At 40.5% G+C, this 17,101-nt stretch overlaps 1 protein-coding gene across 1 annotated transcript; it reads left to right on the forward strand.

The window, feature by feature from the left end:
* The first annotated feature begins 6,681 nt into the window (after positions 1-6,681).
* Positions 6,682-15,350, forward strand: CDX4 (caudal type homeobox 4). The gene is made up of 3 exons (XM_066559660.1): positions 6,682-7,114; positions 12,017-12,162; positions 15,144-15,350. Exons 1-3 carry the CDS (start codon positions 6,682-6,684, stop codon positions 15,348-15,350), a joined length of 786 nt encoding a protein of 261 aa, XP_066415757.1.
* Positions 15,351-17,101: the final 1,751 nt, after the last annotated feature.

The raw sequence follows: 17,101 nt of genomic DNA on the forward strand, positions 1-17,101 counted from the left end.
AACTTTGTATTTTGCACTGATATACTATAAGTTAAGACCTAGTTCTAGCTCAGTGATCAGAAGCCTGGCCCCAGGGTTCTGCAGAATCAAGTCCACAGCTACCTATTTTAATCCCATTTTCATGACACAGCTTAATTTCACATTAACATTTCTAAAAGGAAAAAAGTACTTCAAGGAAGAACTTGAAGAAATGTTTCTGAACACAACATCTTTCTCTTTAAAATTATTTAAACATCATTCAAAGAGAGTGGGATCTGGCAGAACGACCTGGTTTATCTTGTTTACATGTAGAAGAGTTATTGAGGAAGATAAGTGACCACTTTGAAGATCTGCTTCATTTCTGCTCCAGTTTGCTGAAAGCATGCTTGCTATAGGTTGCTATGTGTTTCCAATCAGAAGTTGTTAAGTACACAAAATAAGGCTGGATTTTATTTGCAGAAGCACATGTTCAAAGGTTAAAATTTATTGCTCCAAAAGCAGTATCTATAAACCAGGGCAATACCTTAGAGATTATTAACCTTCTAGTTATGCCAGTGGCTGTTTTAAGTAGTTAGGTTTTTTGTAAGAATTCTCAGCAACCTCTCCAGTTAAGCATTTCCAATGGGCTCTAATCCTTTTAACAGTTGCCCACCAAATCCCAAAGGAGGTGATTTTTCTCTAAGAAGCTTGTGCAGTGCTGTTAACTTGCTGTACTCTGTCCAAATAAAAATAAGAGAGACAGAAAACTGTAGACAAATCAGCTGAAATTATTTGGGTGCATTTACTGTGAGTTATGAAATACTGGTGCCATCCTCAGGCTAGTACTCACTTTCTTCCTGACTTTGGGTATATCAGATAACTCATCACTTTTATCACATCTGAAAACTCAGGACACTAAAGCAGAGTACTCTGAAGATTGATTGGTTGTTAGGGAAGTGCCTTGAAGAAGAAAAGCATACCTTAGGCTACATCACAGGAATATCTAAGCCCTTAATCCTAATTGTGATTAAAAGAACTATCAAGGAATATCCAATTTTCAGAGGAATTCACTAAACTTTAAACCCTGTTTCCCTGTTAGAACTGTGATCTAGATGGTACAAAAATATCAAGCAAACAAATCTTCTAGCAATTAAGCAAAATATACAATTCAGAATTATATTTCTAAAACAAAATCTTCAATTCCCGCTTAGGGATTATGCAATCATTAAGGGACAATGAGAGAGCATCAAGGATGTGTCACCTTCTACCCAAGGAGGAGTTTCAAAAATACATTAATTGTGGATGTTCCCATAAAAATGAAAAAGCAGATTTCTCTTTTAGCTCCTGTGTTTGGTTTGCTGGGGCGGTCCAGGGGCACTGAAATGACACATCCCTGAAAATGACTCACAGTCACATTTCAGATGGCACTGGATGTTAGTTGGACACAATATTGTGCAAAACTCACCAGCTAAAGAAATATGCACAGGTTTTATGATGAAAGTGTTTGCCAGCTGTTTTCATACACAAAGCACACAAATTATTTGAATTCTCTAAAAAAAAACCCTGTTAGTAAATGTCTGCCAATAAATGGAGAGGATTCATTCAGATACACCTCTTGGTTAACCAAGGTTCAACAGAGTCCCTCTGAGGCAGCAGAGACCCTCCATGGACAGTAACCCCAGAGTTAAACTGTGGGGCAGAAATGCCAGGCTGGCAGCACCAGAAAGCTGCAGCTGGCAGGCAAACAGGGAAGGCAATCGATTGCTTTGTTACCTCCTGCAGGAAAGCCAACACCAAATAATGGCTGCAGGATTCACAGGGAGCACCCAGCAGTGCCACCCAGCCACACCTGGGCAGGAGGGATCAGCTCAGTGCCTGCACTGCGGGGGAAGGAACCAAATCAATGGCAACCGAAGAGCTGCTGTTCATTTTCATGCTTCTGCTAAAGAATTGATTTACCCTGGGGTTCACACACAGGCTCTGTAACTCCTGCTGAATTCAAGCTGCTTGTGGAGCAGTAAGGAATGCTCTCATTTCTGTCAGTATTGATTTGGAAGCAGAAGTTCAATCATTACAATTTCAGAATAGTTAGACCCTCCTTTAGCTTCAGACCATTCTTTCCTGACAGAACTGATGCAGGTTATCCATTAAATATATTAATAAAACACATTTTCACATTTAGAAATTAAAGATAAGTCATTAGCAGCAGTTAGAAAAACAGAAATGGGGTAGAGAGAAGGGTAAATACAATCAGCCCTCTACCAGCCACTTTTCATCATTTTTTCAAAAGGATTTGTTGACAACCAAAACTTCAGAGCATGAAATTAAACCAAATACCATTGAGGAAGGCTTCACAGACAGCTGGCATCTTTATTTCTTCTGTTGCTCTCTTGTGGAGAACAGATCCCCAGTAGGGATCAGAGACACAGGGCAGAACTGAAATTGTGCTATATCCCTTCTTCCTTTTCCCCAGAAAATTCAGCTCAGCAAGTGAGAACAGCTCAGTCAGCACTGCTCATTGAGCTCTCTGAGCTGTGCCACATCTGCCATGTGCACGTGCTTGCATTTCAAGCCCTGAAAATGAGACCTAAGTAGGGTTCTGTATATTAAAAAAGCCCAATTTAAAAGGGCAAATAAAAATTTCAAAAGCTTTGTGTTTGTTGAATCTTCAGTAAAAGCAAAAGCCACCTCTTTAGCTGTATTTTAAGATTTTAAATCCATCTGCCTTCCTTCATCACTAGTTGGGTTTTTTCCCCAACAGAACTGCCCTCAGCTGACAGCAAACCATGTCCTGACTGACCTTTCCTCAAGATCCCTACTGCTGCCTAAGAATTGTAGGAGGAATGAATGTGCATGCAAACCCAGCTTGAATACAGGGTCAGTAACACCTCCAAAAAACTGCATTAGAACAATCAGCAATACAGAGTTCCCTAACAAAGTCCTGAGCGTGAAATTCCAAGCATTCAGCTCTAAAACCATGAGCTAGGAGCATTCCTGAGCCTGCAGTGGTACTGGAGTGGTCATGTGGAGGCAAGAAAACAAACCTGAGCCACAAAGGGGCACATTCAGCTCACCTGCTTTTTGATTCTCCAAAACAAGAGACATTTCACATCATTTTCACACTCCAAAGACAGACAGATTATTGTCTTCTTATCTCCATATAAAAGGAAGAGTAATTTTATGAGTAAGGGTTCCTAATAAAAACTATCAGAGTTGTAAACACCTTTAATGTAAGTTATCGTTCTACAGGCAAGTTTTAAAGTAACAGTAGTCCTGAAATTGCAGTTTTAATAGCTGTCATTAAAACACTTAATTGCACATTTGTGATTATGTTATTATTACTGGGGTGGAATTGCTCTCTAGAACAGCTCTTATACAATAGTGCACCATCTCCACTGCCTGTACAAACAACCCTTTAGAGTTCCAGTGGTGAGTACCACACTTGTAATTATTGATAGTTTTTCATCAACCACTTGTTAGAAAACTAGAAGATTTTCTTCCCCAAAGATCTCAAAGTACATTTGATATAACACACATAAAACTTCACTTTAACAACCACTGAGACAACTCCCATGGCCACTGGTTTAGTAGATAAATTACACCTGGCATTTGAATGGGTGAATTAAAGAAACAACCTTGGAGTTCAGTTCTCCTGGCAATCCATCTCTCTGAATTCTGCCAAGGAGCACAGCACTGCTGCTGCTGGTGCCACACAGATCTGTTCTGTTTCTGCAGAAAACACTGCAAATACAAGACTGCACATGGCTGAGCTCTGTGGATGTCCAGTCCACTGCCTCAGAACTGTTTTCACTTCCCCACCACCTCAGAGTGTCCAGAGAGGGGCCATGTTCCAGCAGCACTTCACACAGGCAGCACAGCACACCCTTACTGCAGCCACTGCCCTCCCACACACAGTCCAAGGCAATGGCAGTTCACTTTTCCCTCTCTTTTTTGTACTCCCTGAATGCCCACCAGAAACATCCCTGGAAGCGCAGCCTAAGTTACTGCACTGAAGGAAGGCTCAGTGGTTCTGTGCTCTGAAGCTGCTGACATGCTGAGCAGGAAGGAGCTGAGCACGGCCAAGAAGTGATCCTTGGAAGGCAGACTTGGATTAACAGTCAATTAGCCCTCAGAAAACAGAGAGCTACCCCCAAATTTTGGTGGCCTCAAACTACAAGACAACATGCAAAGGTACAGCTCCTTTTTAATATCTCCACCCTGTTCTGTTACACAGAATAGGAGATATCAGACCCAGGGAGCAGATCATTTGAACATTGCTATTTTAGTTATCTTATTCTCACACTGGTGTTAAAAATCTGCAGTCCTCCTCAGCAATCTTATCCTGCTATGTAAATCTTTTTAAACAAAATGCCTTATTCAAAGCTTACTATTGTTAGCTGATATCAAATCAGTGTAGCAAATTGCCATTGGAGTATCTTGATCTAATTATCTTCTGGAAAGAATCGAAATAGAACTGAAGAAAATTCAGATAATGGAACAGGCAAAACAAGAAAGGGAAAGGAGGAGCATAAACAAAAGATAAAAGAAGAACAGAGAATAAAGGATAACGCTCTGAGATACAAAAAATATGATTAAGTGATACTGAAATTCTGGGGGTATGTGCAGAGACATCCCAAAAAACCCCAGGGATTTAAAATGTTCCCATCACCTACTGCAGCATAGGAGATTACATCACTCACAGGGATGTGAAAATGGTGTGTTTGGGGAAGTCAGACAACAGGGCTGAGCTGAAATCTCTGAGCAGCCAATGCTCGTGGATACCCTTGATGCCATGGAGCCAATGGAGCTGAAACCTTCCCCTCCTATGGATCTGCCTATGACTGACAGCCCTGCACAGCACTCAGCAATACAGGGGAATTTAACTGGGGGACAATGCTCACAAACAGGATAAATATTCCAAGGGTACAGGAAACACAGCTTCTTTAATTTGGATAACATTCAGTACTAAAAACTCTGAGGGCTCTCAACAATTGTGTTACAATTCTGTGTCTTTCAAGATAAAGGGAATAAGAGCATCTTTCCATTTATTTTTAATGTTGATTTTTACAAGGGTACATCAACTACAGAAGATCTTATTTTTTCCATGCACTATCCCATGCAACTTGCCTCAACATTCTGAGGATCCCAACGTTTAATGTAGAATTCTGTGAATATACCAAAATTAATTACAAAGATTTTGCTACACTTCTCAGTACAAATTCTTTCCCCAAAAAGCCCAGTCCTAAAGAGAAGAGGAATATCTTTCCTGTCTGTAAGTACACACTTAGAATCCTTTAGTGCTGGAATTAGAAGGGATGTGTGAATATGAGCAGTGTCAAAATACAAAGGATACTGAATGAAAACCCACACCTCTGTAAAGGGAAACAACTCATTGTAATTTGCACCTCTTTTGCAAGCATAGCCCCTACAAATAGCTCATTGCAAAGAAACCCATCCAAAATAAAAATACAGCGAATTCACTCCACAAACTGCAGCTACACTACCCAGAGAGGCAATTCTAAAGTCCTAGGGTGTGGCTTAGTTCTCCTGTTAATAACAAGCTGTTGGTAACAGGATATAAAGCCACTTTCAGAATAATTTTTCTCAGAGAGACACGAACATTGACCCGGGGAGCATCCTTGTGTCACAGAGCAGCATCAGGGCACTTCTGATTCACAAACTTAACAAGCCAGATGTCTCTCCCTGCTGATTTCCCCGGGCCAAGCTGCCAAGGGAAGCAGACTATAGCCAGCAGCCTCAGAGGAAGGAACCAGCCTCCTTTCAGGCAGATAAAGGCTGGCTTGAAACAGAAGCCAACAATATTCCTGGGCCTAATCAAAGACTTTTTTTCACTACTTTTTACAGTCATTTTCTTTGTACTTCTGGCACCATCTTTGTTAGGAAGATTTATTGTCTGCTTTTTAAAATTTATCAGTTTGCAACGGCCACCAGATGAAGGGATCTCTTAAATCACTCTGGATGGGGAGAGTGTGAACATGTGTCTTACAGTCAGAGCTTTAAAGTCTCCCGTTCTGGAAAACCTCTTACAAACATCAACAATGTGAGGAGCATTTTTGAGACGCTTATACTCCAGACATGCTGTTTACAAGGTGCTCTCTCTATATTTTGAAGTTATTGAATTACAGTTATTCAAATTGACTGTATCCATTAAAGACTAAAAAGGAGATTTTTTTTTAATTATATGAGAAATTAAGAGAGTAACAGATTTATTTGTTGATTGATAATATCTGACAAAATAAAGGTTTCAGACAAGAAGAATATTAAACATTGTTATAATAGTTACCACTCTAATTTCTTTTTAAAAGGCCGATTTACTTAACTATTTAAGTTACAAATCCAAGCAACTGTTGCATCATCTTACAGGACTGGGATCACTGTTGAATATCAGGGCAGGATAATAGGATAGATAAAAGTTCTCTGAAAGAGAAAGCACCAGAACCAGCAGCAAGGTGGGGTTGGTCAGCCCTTCATTTGAATGTAAATGTAATTATGAGGCAGGCAGTTGGGCTGACGTCAGACAAGATCTTGGTAAACCATTACCACCAGCACCTGGTAACACAGTTGATAATAAAAGAGGATGAAGTAGAAGATTGCAAGCAGAGTGGCATTATTAGAGAAAACCAAACACAAATATTTTTGAGCCGTAAAAGAAGACACTGAGGACCAAGATGTTGTGACGCCGTGTTTACAGCTGGGACAGCCATGTACGTGAGCTCGCTCTTGGAGAAGGAGCCCAGCATGTACCCAGGACCTGGCAGGGCCAACAACAGCCTGCCCGTGCAGAACTTCGTGTCTGCCCCGTCCTACTCCGACTACATGGGATACCACCCCGTGGCAGCCCTGGACAGCCACGGGCAGCCGGCGCCCGCCTGGGGCTCCCACTACGGCCCCCAGCGCGAGGACTGGAGCGCCTACGGCCCAGGCCCTTCCAGCGCCGCGCCCGCTGCCCACATCAATGGCTCGTCCCCTGGCCAGGGCTCCTACGGCTCTGCTGACTACAGCTCCCTGCACCCCGCTGCTGCTGCTGCGCCCTTACCTCCTGTAGATACAATTCATGCCCAGCAAATCTCTCCCAACAGCCAAAGGCACAGCTCTTATGAGTGGATGAGGAAAACCGTGCAAACCAACGCTGCTGGTGAGTGCAAATTCAACTTCCAACCTCAGAAAGCATCTTCTGCTATCACTGAACTTAGAAATAATTAACTTTACTTGAAGCACATAGGTTGGTGGGTCATTTATGACATTTATTTAGCCCACTGCTGTTTAATGCAGTTTTAACTAAATTTGTGCTAGTTTCACTTCTTCCCATAAAGTCTTTCTGTGGTTGCTGTAGTGGAATGGCTGATGTGGTCTCAGCTCCAGGGATCCCTGTTGGAACACCCTGGAAAGCATTATGTGAGATAAACATGATAATCATAGAGGTGTTATGGAGCAATGCAGCAATATTTAACAGTTACAGACAGAAATACTACACAGTTATTTTGTGCTGCAGGGAAGATATCAATATAGAATCAGGTTGATCTTTTTAAACCTTTTAGACTTCTCAATAATTATAAAGAAAACCACGTGCTCTGATCTAACTGCAGTGATTATGCAATTTTCTGCAATTTTCCTGTGTCTCACATTTTTCTGCCTAGATTTATCAGGTGAGCACAAATATTCCTAAAGAAGCAATCTGACTCAACCAGCATAGACTATTTTGTTTGCAGATCACATAATTCCTTGGTTAAGCTTCCTTTTAATTTAATTTCACATCAGCTTTACTTTCCTTACGTGCCATAATTTTTCAGCTTCCACATTTACACAATTAAAAATCTCTTTTCTGCAAGTGGCACTCACTGATGTGCCTGTTCTTGCCTCCAGATGAACCCTTCCATGTATATTCCCAAGGTGGAAACTGAGTGTAGCAAGGTTTGTTGAATCTGTGCTTCAGGTTAAAAGTAATAAGTGTGTGTTAGGGAGCATCAAAGAAATGCTCAAAAGAAAAGCAGAGTAATTACAATTGGAGCAATCTTCGAAAACGCAGAAAATCTGCACTGCTGCTGGAGACAGAATCCTCCTTCAAATGGTTATTACTCAGGAGCAAAATTAGCCTGCTAATTGTTTCTTAATTATAAAGCAGACACACATTGTTTTGCCTCTGTTACTAAATATAAAATGCCTGGTGAACATTAGGATATCACAATGCTCTCCTGCCACTTGGAGCCTCTACAAAGGCCTTCAAAGCCAGGCAGATTCAGTCTGCTGTCCCCCCTTCTGTATACTCATGTAAATCCCAGGAACTTCATTAACATCATTGGAGATTGCCAGGTGTAGAAGTGATGCAAGACTTGAGCGTAGATCAAATTCAGCTGAGACTACTGAACCTCAATGAGGCAGCCCTGGCTGTGCCATGTTGGCACTGAATTTTCAATGTGTGGCATTCTTAAAAATAACATTCTTAAACATCTTAAAAATCTAAATCCTTGCTTTACACTTATTGAACAGTCTTGGAAGACCCTGAAAGGTTTCTCATGCACCAAAGTTATAAAATATATTTGCAATTCAGAGACACTGGTTTGGGCCTAAATTCATCTCCAGTCTCAAAAGTGCTTCTTACACAGGATTTAGACACATTCTGAAATACTTTATGAACCATTCAGGACAGGTGGAACAGAGCCCATCAATAGCTGCATGTCCTGAGGCTGTGCATTCCTAAAATCCAATCCTTTGAAGTGTTAAAAACAGCTGAGGACTTCACAGAAGTGAGCTCAAGACATCAACCCACCTTAAAAAAAGATATGGCAGGAGTGAAGCACAAATGTGGTAATTGTGCAAAACAAGAAAAGTACCAAAGAGATTTAACTTTTGGTGTAAAAAAAAAAAAACCAAAACTGGAAAATTTAATCCTGTCACAGAAAAAAAATGTGATAAATGGAAGAGAATTCAAATCAATTACAAGGCTAAAATTATGCATGTACCTGCTTTGTACCACCTTATCAGTGTTTTCTCTAGAAGAAAACTGTCTTGATGCCATTATAACCCCTCTTTGAAACACACTTGCTGTTTTTCCTTATTGCCATAATGTTACTTGGGTTATCAAAGTAGCTACTGGTTCCTCTCCTTCAATGTTATCACTGCTTAATAAAGTTCATTGCTTTAAAATCCCAGAATGACAGCCCTAAACTCTACAAATACATTTCTATGCATAAACATGTGTATGTCCTTAACTCCACCAGTGTGTACACACATCAGTGTATGTGAGTAGAATGGAGGAACAGAAACCACAGCACATCTCATTAGATGAGAGAGCCTCTTGAAATACTGTCCTAAAGACAGTGGGAATTATTTTGAGTGAGGAGATGTCAGTGGGAATTTTTCCTCCCTGTTTAGACTCTATTAAATACACTACATTCTGCTTCAATATTCTTATTTCGCATTTGATACCAAAAATATTCAATTGCAGGTAAAGTGAAATGAAAATTTACCTGATCAAGTCAATCTTGAGGATAAAACAAGATCAAAGACAGAAGTACTCTGTCCTTTTAACAGATAAAATGTGATTTGAAATGAAACTGGCTAAAGGACCATAACTGTATGTTCAGAACTAACCTTTGTTTTACTTCAAACACACAAACATTGCAAATATACAAGGCAATAAGACATTTTTAAAGAAACAGAAGCGGGCTTGGTAAAGAGACATTCCCAGTCAGGCCCTCCAAGTGAGGAAAAGAACATCTGAGGAATTCCTGATAGTCTGATCCTGCTTTTACTGAAAATCCATGATAAAATCTGCCATCCACTTCAGTTATGCTGGAGCAGAACTTCCAATTATTCTCTAAACTCTGTGTAATCAACGGGGTAAGATGTGAATTTTCTGAGAGCAAGAGAAGCTTCAAAGTGTAAAACTTACTGAAAAGGTATCTAAAAGGCCTAGAAAAAGGGTTTAAAACTTCATATGAAACTTCATCTGGGAGTGACCCTTCTCAGAAAGAGAAGGGACTTTAACAGGACTAAACAGAAGATCAACGTGATTTTCATATGTTACAAGCTCAGCCACGGGATTTTTTGCAAACCATAGCCAAGACATTTTATGTCTTTGTTCAAACAAGCTGTGATGTACAAGTAATTCAGATTACAGAACAGCAGAAACATGGCCAGAAAGCAAGACAGAATAGCAGGAAAAAAGGCCAGGCCCCTGCTTGAATGCTAATTTATTTTTCTTTGTAAATTAGTTGTGACATCTATTTTCCACTGGCCTACATTGTCTGAGGTTTTGAGGCCTATCTGTCATATTGAGGCAACAGACCCTTTTAACACTTCTCTTTGCTTTGATATGCAGCCTCGTCTCTTCCTTCTCCCTCTTTTCTTCAGGAGTTATATTGCCGGAAAGGGTGATGATTTTCACAGCAAATAAAGAGGCCTTCTCCCAGCTTTATTGTCTTCAGAAGAAATACTCTGTGAATTTTATGACCAAGGGGAATGGGGAAAACTACTCCTTTTCTCCACCCCCTCAAATCATGGTTATATTTGCTGATTATAGTGAGGCCGGAATAACCTTGTTGAATTTTAACTTGTTTTCAAAGATTCCCTCTAAGCCCTCAGTTTACAAGGAACCTGAATATCTATACTATTGTTAGCATTAGAACTATCACTGAGGGCAAATATTTCAAAGCCAACGATTTGTACCATGAAAAAAGTAAACTTAGTTGAATGACTTAGTCCTGCAAATTTAGGCAGGAAAATCTTCTGTGCTGGAAGTTGCAGTGGCAGAGGATTTGGGAAAATATCCCTAATTATGCTTATTTCAGCTATGTCTACCTTCAGATAAAAATATCCCAGTCTGTCCTCGGTGTCGGTCCAAAAGTAAAGAGAACTGAAGAAAAAAATATTCCTTCATCTATTTCTGTCCCTTTTTCTTCTGCTGAGATGAAAGCGTCTGACATTTGTTTAGGGCTTGTAAATTCCAAACCAATTGGCTTGTGTTTCTGAATGTGAAAGGGGTTCTTGATAAGATCTCCTTGTCGCTCCTTTGTGTGGCGTGTGCTTCATCTTAACACCTCAATGGATTTTAGGGAACCACTTTAAAGGAGTCTTTGTCCTACAGTTTGTCCCAGAAAACTCACATCAAAAAAAACTGGGAAGATCAGAAGAAAAAAGGAAAACTATCTAGTTGGTTGTTGAAAATGCAAAGGAGAACAAATAAGTTGAAAACTGATCTCTCTGGATTATTATTACATGAAGAATTGCTTAAAAATTATATTAAATGATAGATGCATTCTAACATTTAGTAATGCTTCTCTTAACAGTATTTATCTGATATATCTAAGAATATTTCTTTTATACATTAGAGAGAGGATGATCCTGTAATCCTTTTACAAGATTTTATTGCCTCATCTTACAAATTGTCAAGTACCTCCAACTCTAAAGGGAAGCCCAGCACAGAGAACCCTCAGGAATATCCTACAGGCACTCAGCACCTTGCAAGACTGGACCTTTTTGAGAAAGTACATTCAATTATTATTGAACTTCTAAATTTATCCTATGGCCACAAGAAAACAAAAACATCTCAACATTTCTAGTAGGACATACCTTTGTGCTACAGAAGCAATCTTTGGAAACTCAGATAAAGAAATAGGCCACGGTACAACTGCACAAATTGGGACTGAAGCTCAGTCTTGAAATCCTGGGTATTTATGCTCTCATAGACACAGAAGTCACTTCACTGAGCACTGAAATGAAACCCCTTTGAGATTAATATAGCCAGCACCAATTATGTACTGCTGTGAATTATTTAAAATGCTTCAGGGTGTTTATCACTTAAGAGCTTCACATTTAAATATATCTTTAGAGAGAAGGGAAATAATGAGGGAAAGACAGTTATGGTAACCAACAATCTGCTACTTCACCCTGCACCTCTATTCCTTCTCTGTACCACAGCAAACAATCCCATACAAGTATCCTGTATTTCATTAATGTCTGGGAAATGCCTGAGATGTTTGCAAGCTGCTATGAAAAATCCAACTCAATATATGAATAATCTTTCTTTTCTAACCAGGTAAAACAAGAACAAAAGAAAAGTACCGGGTTGTTTACACAGATCACCAGAGACTGGAACTAGAGAAGGAATTTCACTGCAACAGATACATCACAATCAGGAGGAAGTCAGAACTCGCAGCAAACCTGGGACTCTCCGAAAGACAGGTACAGAGAGCACCCTTGAGGTGTGCCCACAGTGCCCAGGCACTGCCAGGGGACAGGGACAGAGAGCACCCCTCATGTGTGCCCACAGTGCCCAGGCACTGCCAGGGGACAGGGACAGGTACAGAGAGCACCCCTGAGGTGTGCCCACAGTGCCCAGGCACTGCCAGGGGACAGAGACAGGGACAGAGAGCACCCTTGAGGTGTGCCCACAGTGCCCAGGCACTGCCAGGGGACAGGGACAGGTACAGAGAGCACCCCTGAGGTGTGCCCACAGTGCCCAGGCACTGCCAGGGGACAGGGACAGGTACAGAGAGCACCCCTGAGGTGTGCCCACAGTGCCCAGGCACTGCCAGGGGACAGGGACAGGGAGCACCCCTGAGGTGTGCCCACAGTGCCCAGGCACTGCCAGGGGACAGGGACGGGGAGCACCACTGAGGTGTGCCCACAGTGCCCAGGCACTACCAGGGGACAGGGACAGAGAACACCCCTGAGGTGTGCCCACAGTGCCCAGGCACTGCCAGGGGACAGGGACAGGGAGCACCCCTGAGGTGTGCCCACAGTGCCCAGGCACTGCCAGGGGACACAGCAGCAGCCACCTCCTGCCTCTCTGCATACACACAGAATCCACTACACAGCCCCACAGTTACTAACAGACTCATTTGACAGAACCCTCCAGTTAGATGGAACTCAACATTAGGAGTTAACTCATACTTTAAAATGCAGTTATTCTTACTTTCTAGCTTGATGCCAGCTGGAATTGAAACAGTTCAGCTTAACAGGTCTTAGCTATGGTCCCAAGAGTTACAACATTCATAAATTTATTTCTTCTTGAAATCACACCAAGTAATGGCCAGCAAAAAATCCAAAGCATTTGATGTATTTCAGCTGGAAGAAAGGAAAGTTAAAACTCAATCCAATGAGATACCTATGGGGTTTTTTGCTACAAATATATTGCCACAAGTTCCACAGGCCACATTCTTCCTCTGTCAGGTTTCAGCATGTTTAGGGAGGTTTTACAGCCTTGGATTTTCAACTCAGGATTCTCTTTTTGCCACTTGTGTGTAGCCAAGACCATCCATCCAGGGAATGTTCAAGGCCATACTTGGATTGCTGCTCCCTTGAAGAGCACTCTGCCTTCACTCCTGTCTAGTACACATTGAATGTCTGTTCTGGATAAAGGATGAGCAGGGCACAGGAGCCGTGTTAGCCATGTTCATACACACACTAGAGGAACTCAGGATGAGAATTCCCTAAAACCCCTGTGTTGGAGAGCATTTCTCTCAAGCACAGCTCTGCAGTGTGTGGAAACAATAACTGCTGGATCCAAGCCTCCAGAATTTCAATGGTGCTGCTACAGCTGGAGGAGAAGGGCAGATCTGGTGCTACTGAATTAGTCACCTCATTTAAAAACCAGATTATTGCCCCGAGGTAAATATTAACTAGAGATCTTTCTTCTTAGAATTTTACAAGCTTTTGTTCTTTCTAAATATACACATTCAGGTCTCTTAAAATGTTCCTCTTTCAGTGGCCTGCTCTGATTCTGCACTCAGTCTGTGGAAGAGCAGGGAGTAGAGAGGGGCCAATGGAGGCTGGAAATGTAGGAATGCAGAGACAATCAGTGGTGTTTTAGGATCAAGCACTGGGATTTTACAAACATATTTTAGTGCAGTGATGCTCAGTCCCAGACCCAAATAGTACAGAGTGCACTGCACAGACTGTGAGTGCTCCCAGGCAGGAACAACAAAACCCAAGTTTATCATGGATGGACTGAGTTTGTCACACAGTAGGATAGAGCTGCACTGGAACATTTTCAGAGAACTGCAATTATGAGAGATTTGCAACCTTCACCTTAGTGCTCTGCAAGTTTTAGAACACAGGCATGCCTGGAGTCACCAGTGAGCCTGCAGAAAACCAGCAGTTTCCTTTTACAGAGCTGCTGCTCCTAATGCCACCCCTTTTTCACCTGTCAAGTTCCTTCTAGTAGAATATAGACAAAATACATAACTGAGCAGCATTTCCACAGGACAGACAAAGCTAAATGCTTCTTCATGCCACTACCAGCAAGGTAGTAAAAAAATAAACAGAAATCACTGAGATTTTTAATACAAAGCAAGGGTACAACTTTCTATATTGTAGGGTATTGAACACACCTTAAAAGCTGTAACAAATACTGTGAATTAAGAACACAGTTGGCAAGCAGGAAAACACAAACACAAGTTCCTCCTCATTCACACTTTCACATAAGGAAAGAGAATAGAGATACTTAAAGTAGATTTTAAACAGATAAGTTTTTCACCTGCACATTGAGCCTGGGAAATTGACTGTCTAAGTAATGCTGATATATCTATTTATACACATAACAGTACATATGTATCTGTAAAATGCATGTTTAAATATATATTCCAGTCATAAAAACAGTCAAAACTTTTAAATATATAAGAATATATACACTCACAAAAATCACTCACAACATCAATGAAGAAAAAGAGCCCTCACTACTTGGCTTTGAATTAATCTGTAACATAGATAATAAAGAAATCTTCACAATTAATCCATAATTGCATCTCCTAAATTATGACAGTGGCAAAGCTGAAATGATGAACTGTAGCCTGAGTGTCAATGAGTTCATGGATTTCTGTGTTCCTAAATAGAACACAATGTGTTCACTTTGCACCAAAGGCCCAAGAAAAAAGAAATCAAGAAAGAAAAAATCAATTTTCCATTGGTTATTACACCAAAAATTAATACAGAATAATGCAAAACCTTTTCACTGCACAATTTAGGTATCTTGGTTGGTGGAGGGTTTCTTGGTTTGGTTTTAGCTTTTGGGGCTTTTTTCCTCATGGCTTTTTGTTTGTTTGCTTTGGGTTTTGGGTTTTTTAAATAGTGTTTTTGAACCTACCTACATTTCCATTGCTATGATTACTGTAAAAGGTTGAGCAGCACTTTGAATTAATCAGGTATCATTTATAATGCCCCAGGTGAAAATCTGGTTCCAGAATCGCCGAGCAAAAGAGAGAAAAATGATCAAGAAGAAAATCTCACAGTTTGATGGCAGCGGGGGCTCAGCTCAGAGTGACTCTGGTTCACTCAGTCCAAATGAACTGTCAAATTCTCTGTTCCCACCACCACATGGAATAAATGGATTACAGCCTAATGACATTCATCAAGTCATAGTTTCAGAATGAACAGAGGGAAAAAAGCAAAACAGGAAGAAAAGGAAAAGCAAGAATGGATTTCTCCACCACCGCCACCCCTCACCTTGGCAACTCAACTTCCCAAGGGACCATTTTCATTTATCTGCCCTCAGAGTGCTGATTTCTAAGCAGGAAATCTGAGCCTATAACCAAAATGTTTTAATTATTGCAAAAATCTCAGGGACTTTGTGCTGCTAAGATTCATCTCTCGGTGTCTTTGCTAGCAGTAATTTGCTTCAGACACTGACACACAGAATGATACAGCTGAAGATTCAGTCCAGGTAGTTCTAGTCTGATCATCCATATACACAGAAACAAAGAGAACTGATGATAAAATAGAGTCCTATTGCAGAAGATATAACCATCTGGGTGTGATGGGTTTGTTCCATTTATATCATTAGAGGAAACCGTAGATGTTAATAAATATTTACATTTAAATGGATGGAAAAGGATGTTATTTTTTGAAAACAGCAAAACCATTTAAAACACTTTTAAATGCTCAAGGAACATCATAATGTTGCTATACCCACATACTGCATTTAATTAAATAACACAGATCATCTCTGTCCTATGGAATTGTATTCAAGCAATAGTTACAGATACAGAATATACCAAACCTGCCAAGATTTGTTCCACTGTAAGAAATGCAGCAATTTCTCCTATACATTAGGAAATGCCAGAAAATTTGGAAGTATTACCTCAATCTTCTAGGATTGCACATATTATTGCTCAAAAATGCAAGCACAAATGGAATGGAAACAGAACTGTTACTACAAGCAAACCACCAAAAAGCAAATAAAGAATTTGCTTGATGTCTTTAAACATTGGAAGCGAAATAGGAACAGTCTCAGGCCACTGATTTTATCCCTGACACTTATTTGGGGCTGAAGAGAACAACTCTCCCAAAGTAGCTAAGAGGGTATTTTGAAGCTGTCACCTGCAGCTGAGCAATCACAAAAGAAATGTTCACTTCATGGGCACTCCTGAAAGAGCACAAATTAAGGACATGATCACAGTGGGGCTTGCTTTAATTACTGCTCCATGTTGGCAGGTGAGAAGGTAGCAATGGTATCTGAGACACAAGTGATGAGTCTGGCAAAAGCAGAAAGGAAACCCAAAGCACTAAAAAAATCCCCAAGCCCTTCTGTAGTACTGTTCTTTGGAATTGCTTAAGATGACCTTTTTGCTAGTATAGAAGTAAACAGCTCTATTGGGAAGATTTAATATTCCTGCAAATGTCAAGGGGAGCAAAGGTAATAAAAAGGGAAAAAAGCAGAGCACAAACAGAAAACAGCATTATGAAAATCATGCATCACATATTTCAGCAACATCAAACTCTTGCTGTCAGAAACAGCAGAATAAATTCTGCTTTTCTTTGTGTCAATGAGCATCGATAATGCACTGAACACCATGGACAGAACTTATCAAGGCTCTCAGCATCTGGATTCAAAACACTAGATAGCAAATTTGAGGATATGCCTCATGATTCTTCCTTTATTTTAAAATAACTCTGTTGGAGTAACTCCAGGAAAGCAGTTCTGTTGGAAGTTACAAGAATAACACTCATCAGAACTAAATTCTGAATTTTCTCTTTGTAGACATAAATGTCTCAAACTAAACTAGGAAGAAATCCTGTAACATAGATTAAGACCTTACTGTAAACATTTTGTGGGTGGTTCCCCAATATATTTTCTAGTCATCTCCTATCATATGGTTCAAAGAAATGGGTGTATTCTAATGCA

This window comes from Molothrus aeneus, chromosome 14, assembly GCF_037042795.1.
Source record: "Molothrus aeneus isolate 106 chromosome 14, BPBGC_Maene_1.0, whole genome shotgun sequence".
NCBI lineage: Eukaryota > Metazoa > Chordata > Aves > Passeriformes > Icteridae > Molothrus > Molothrus aeneus.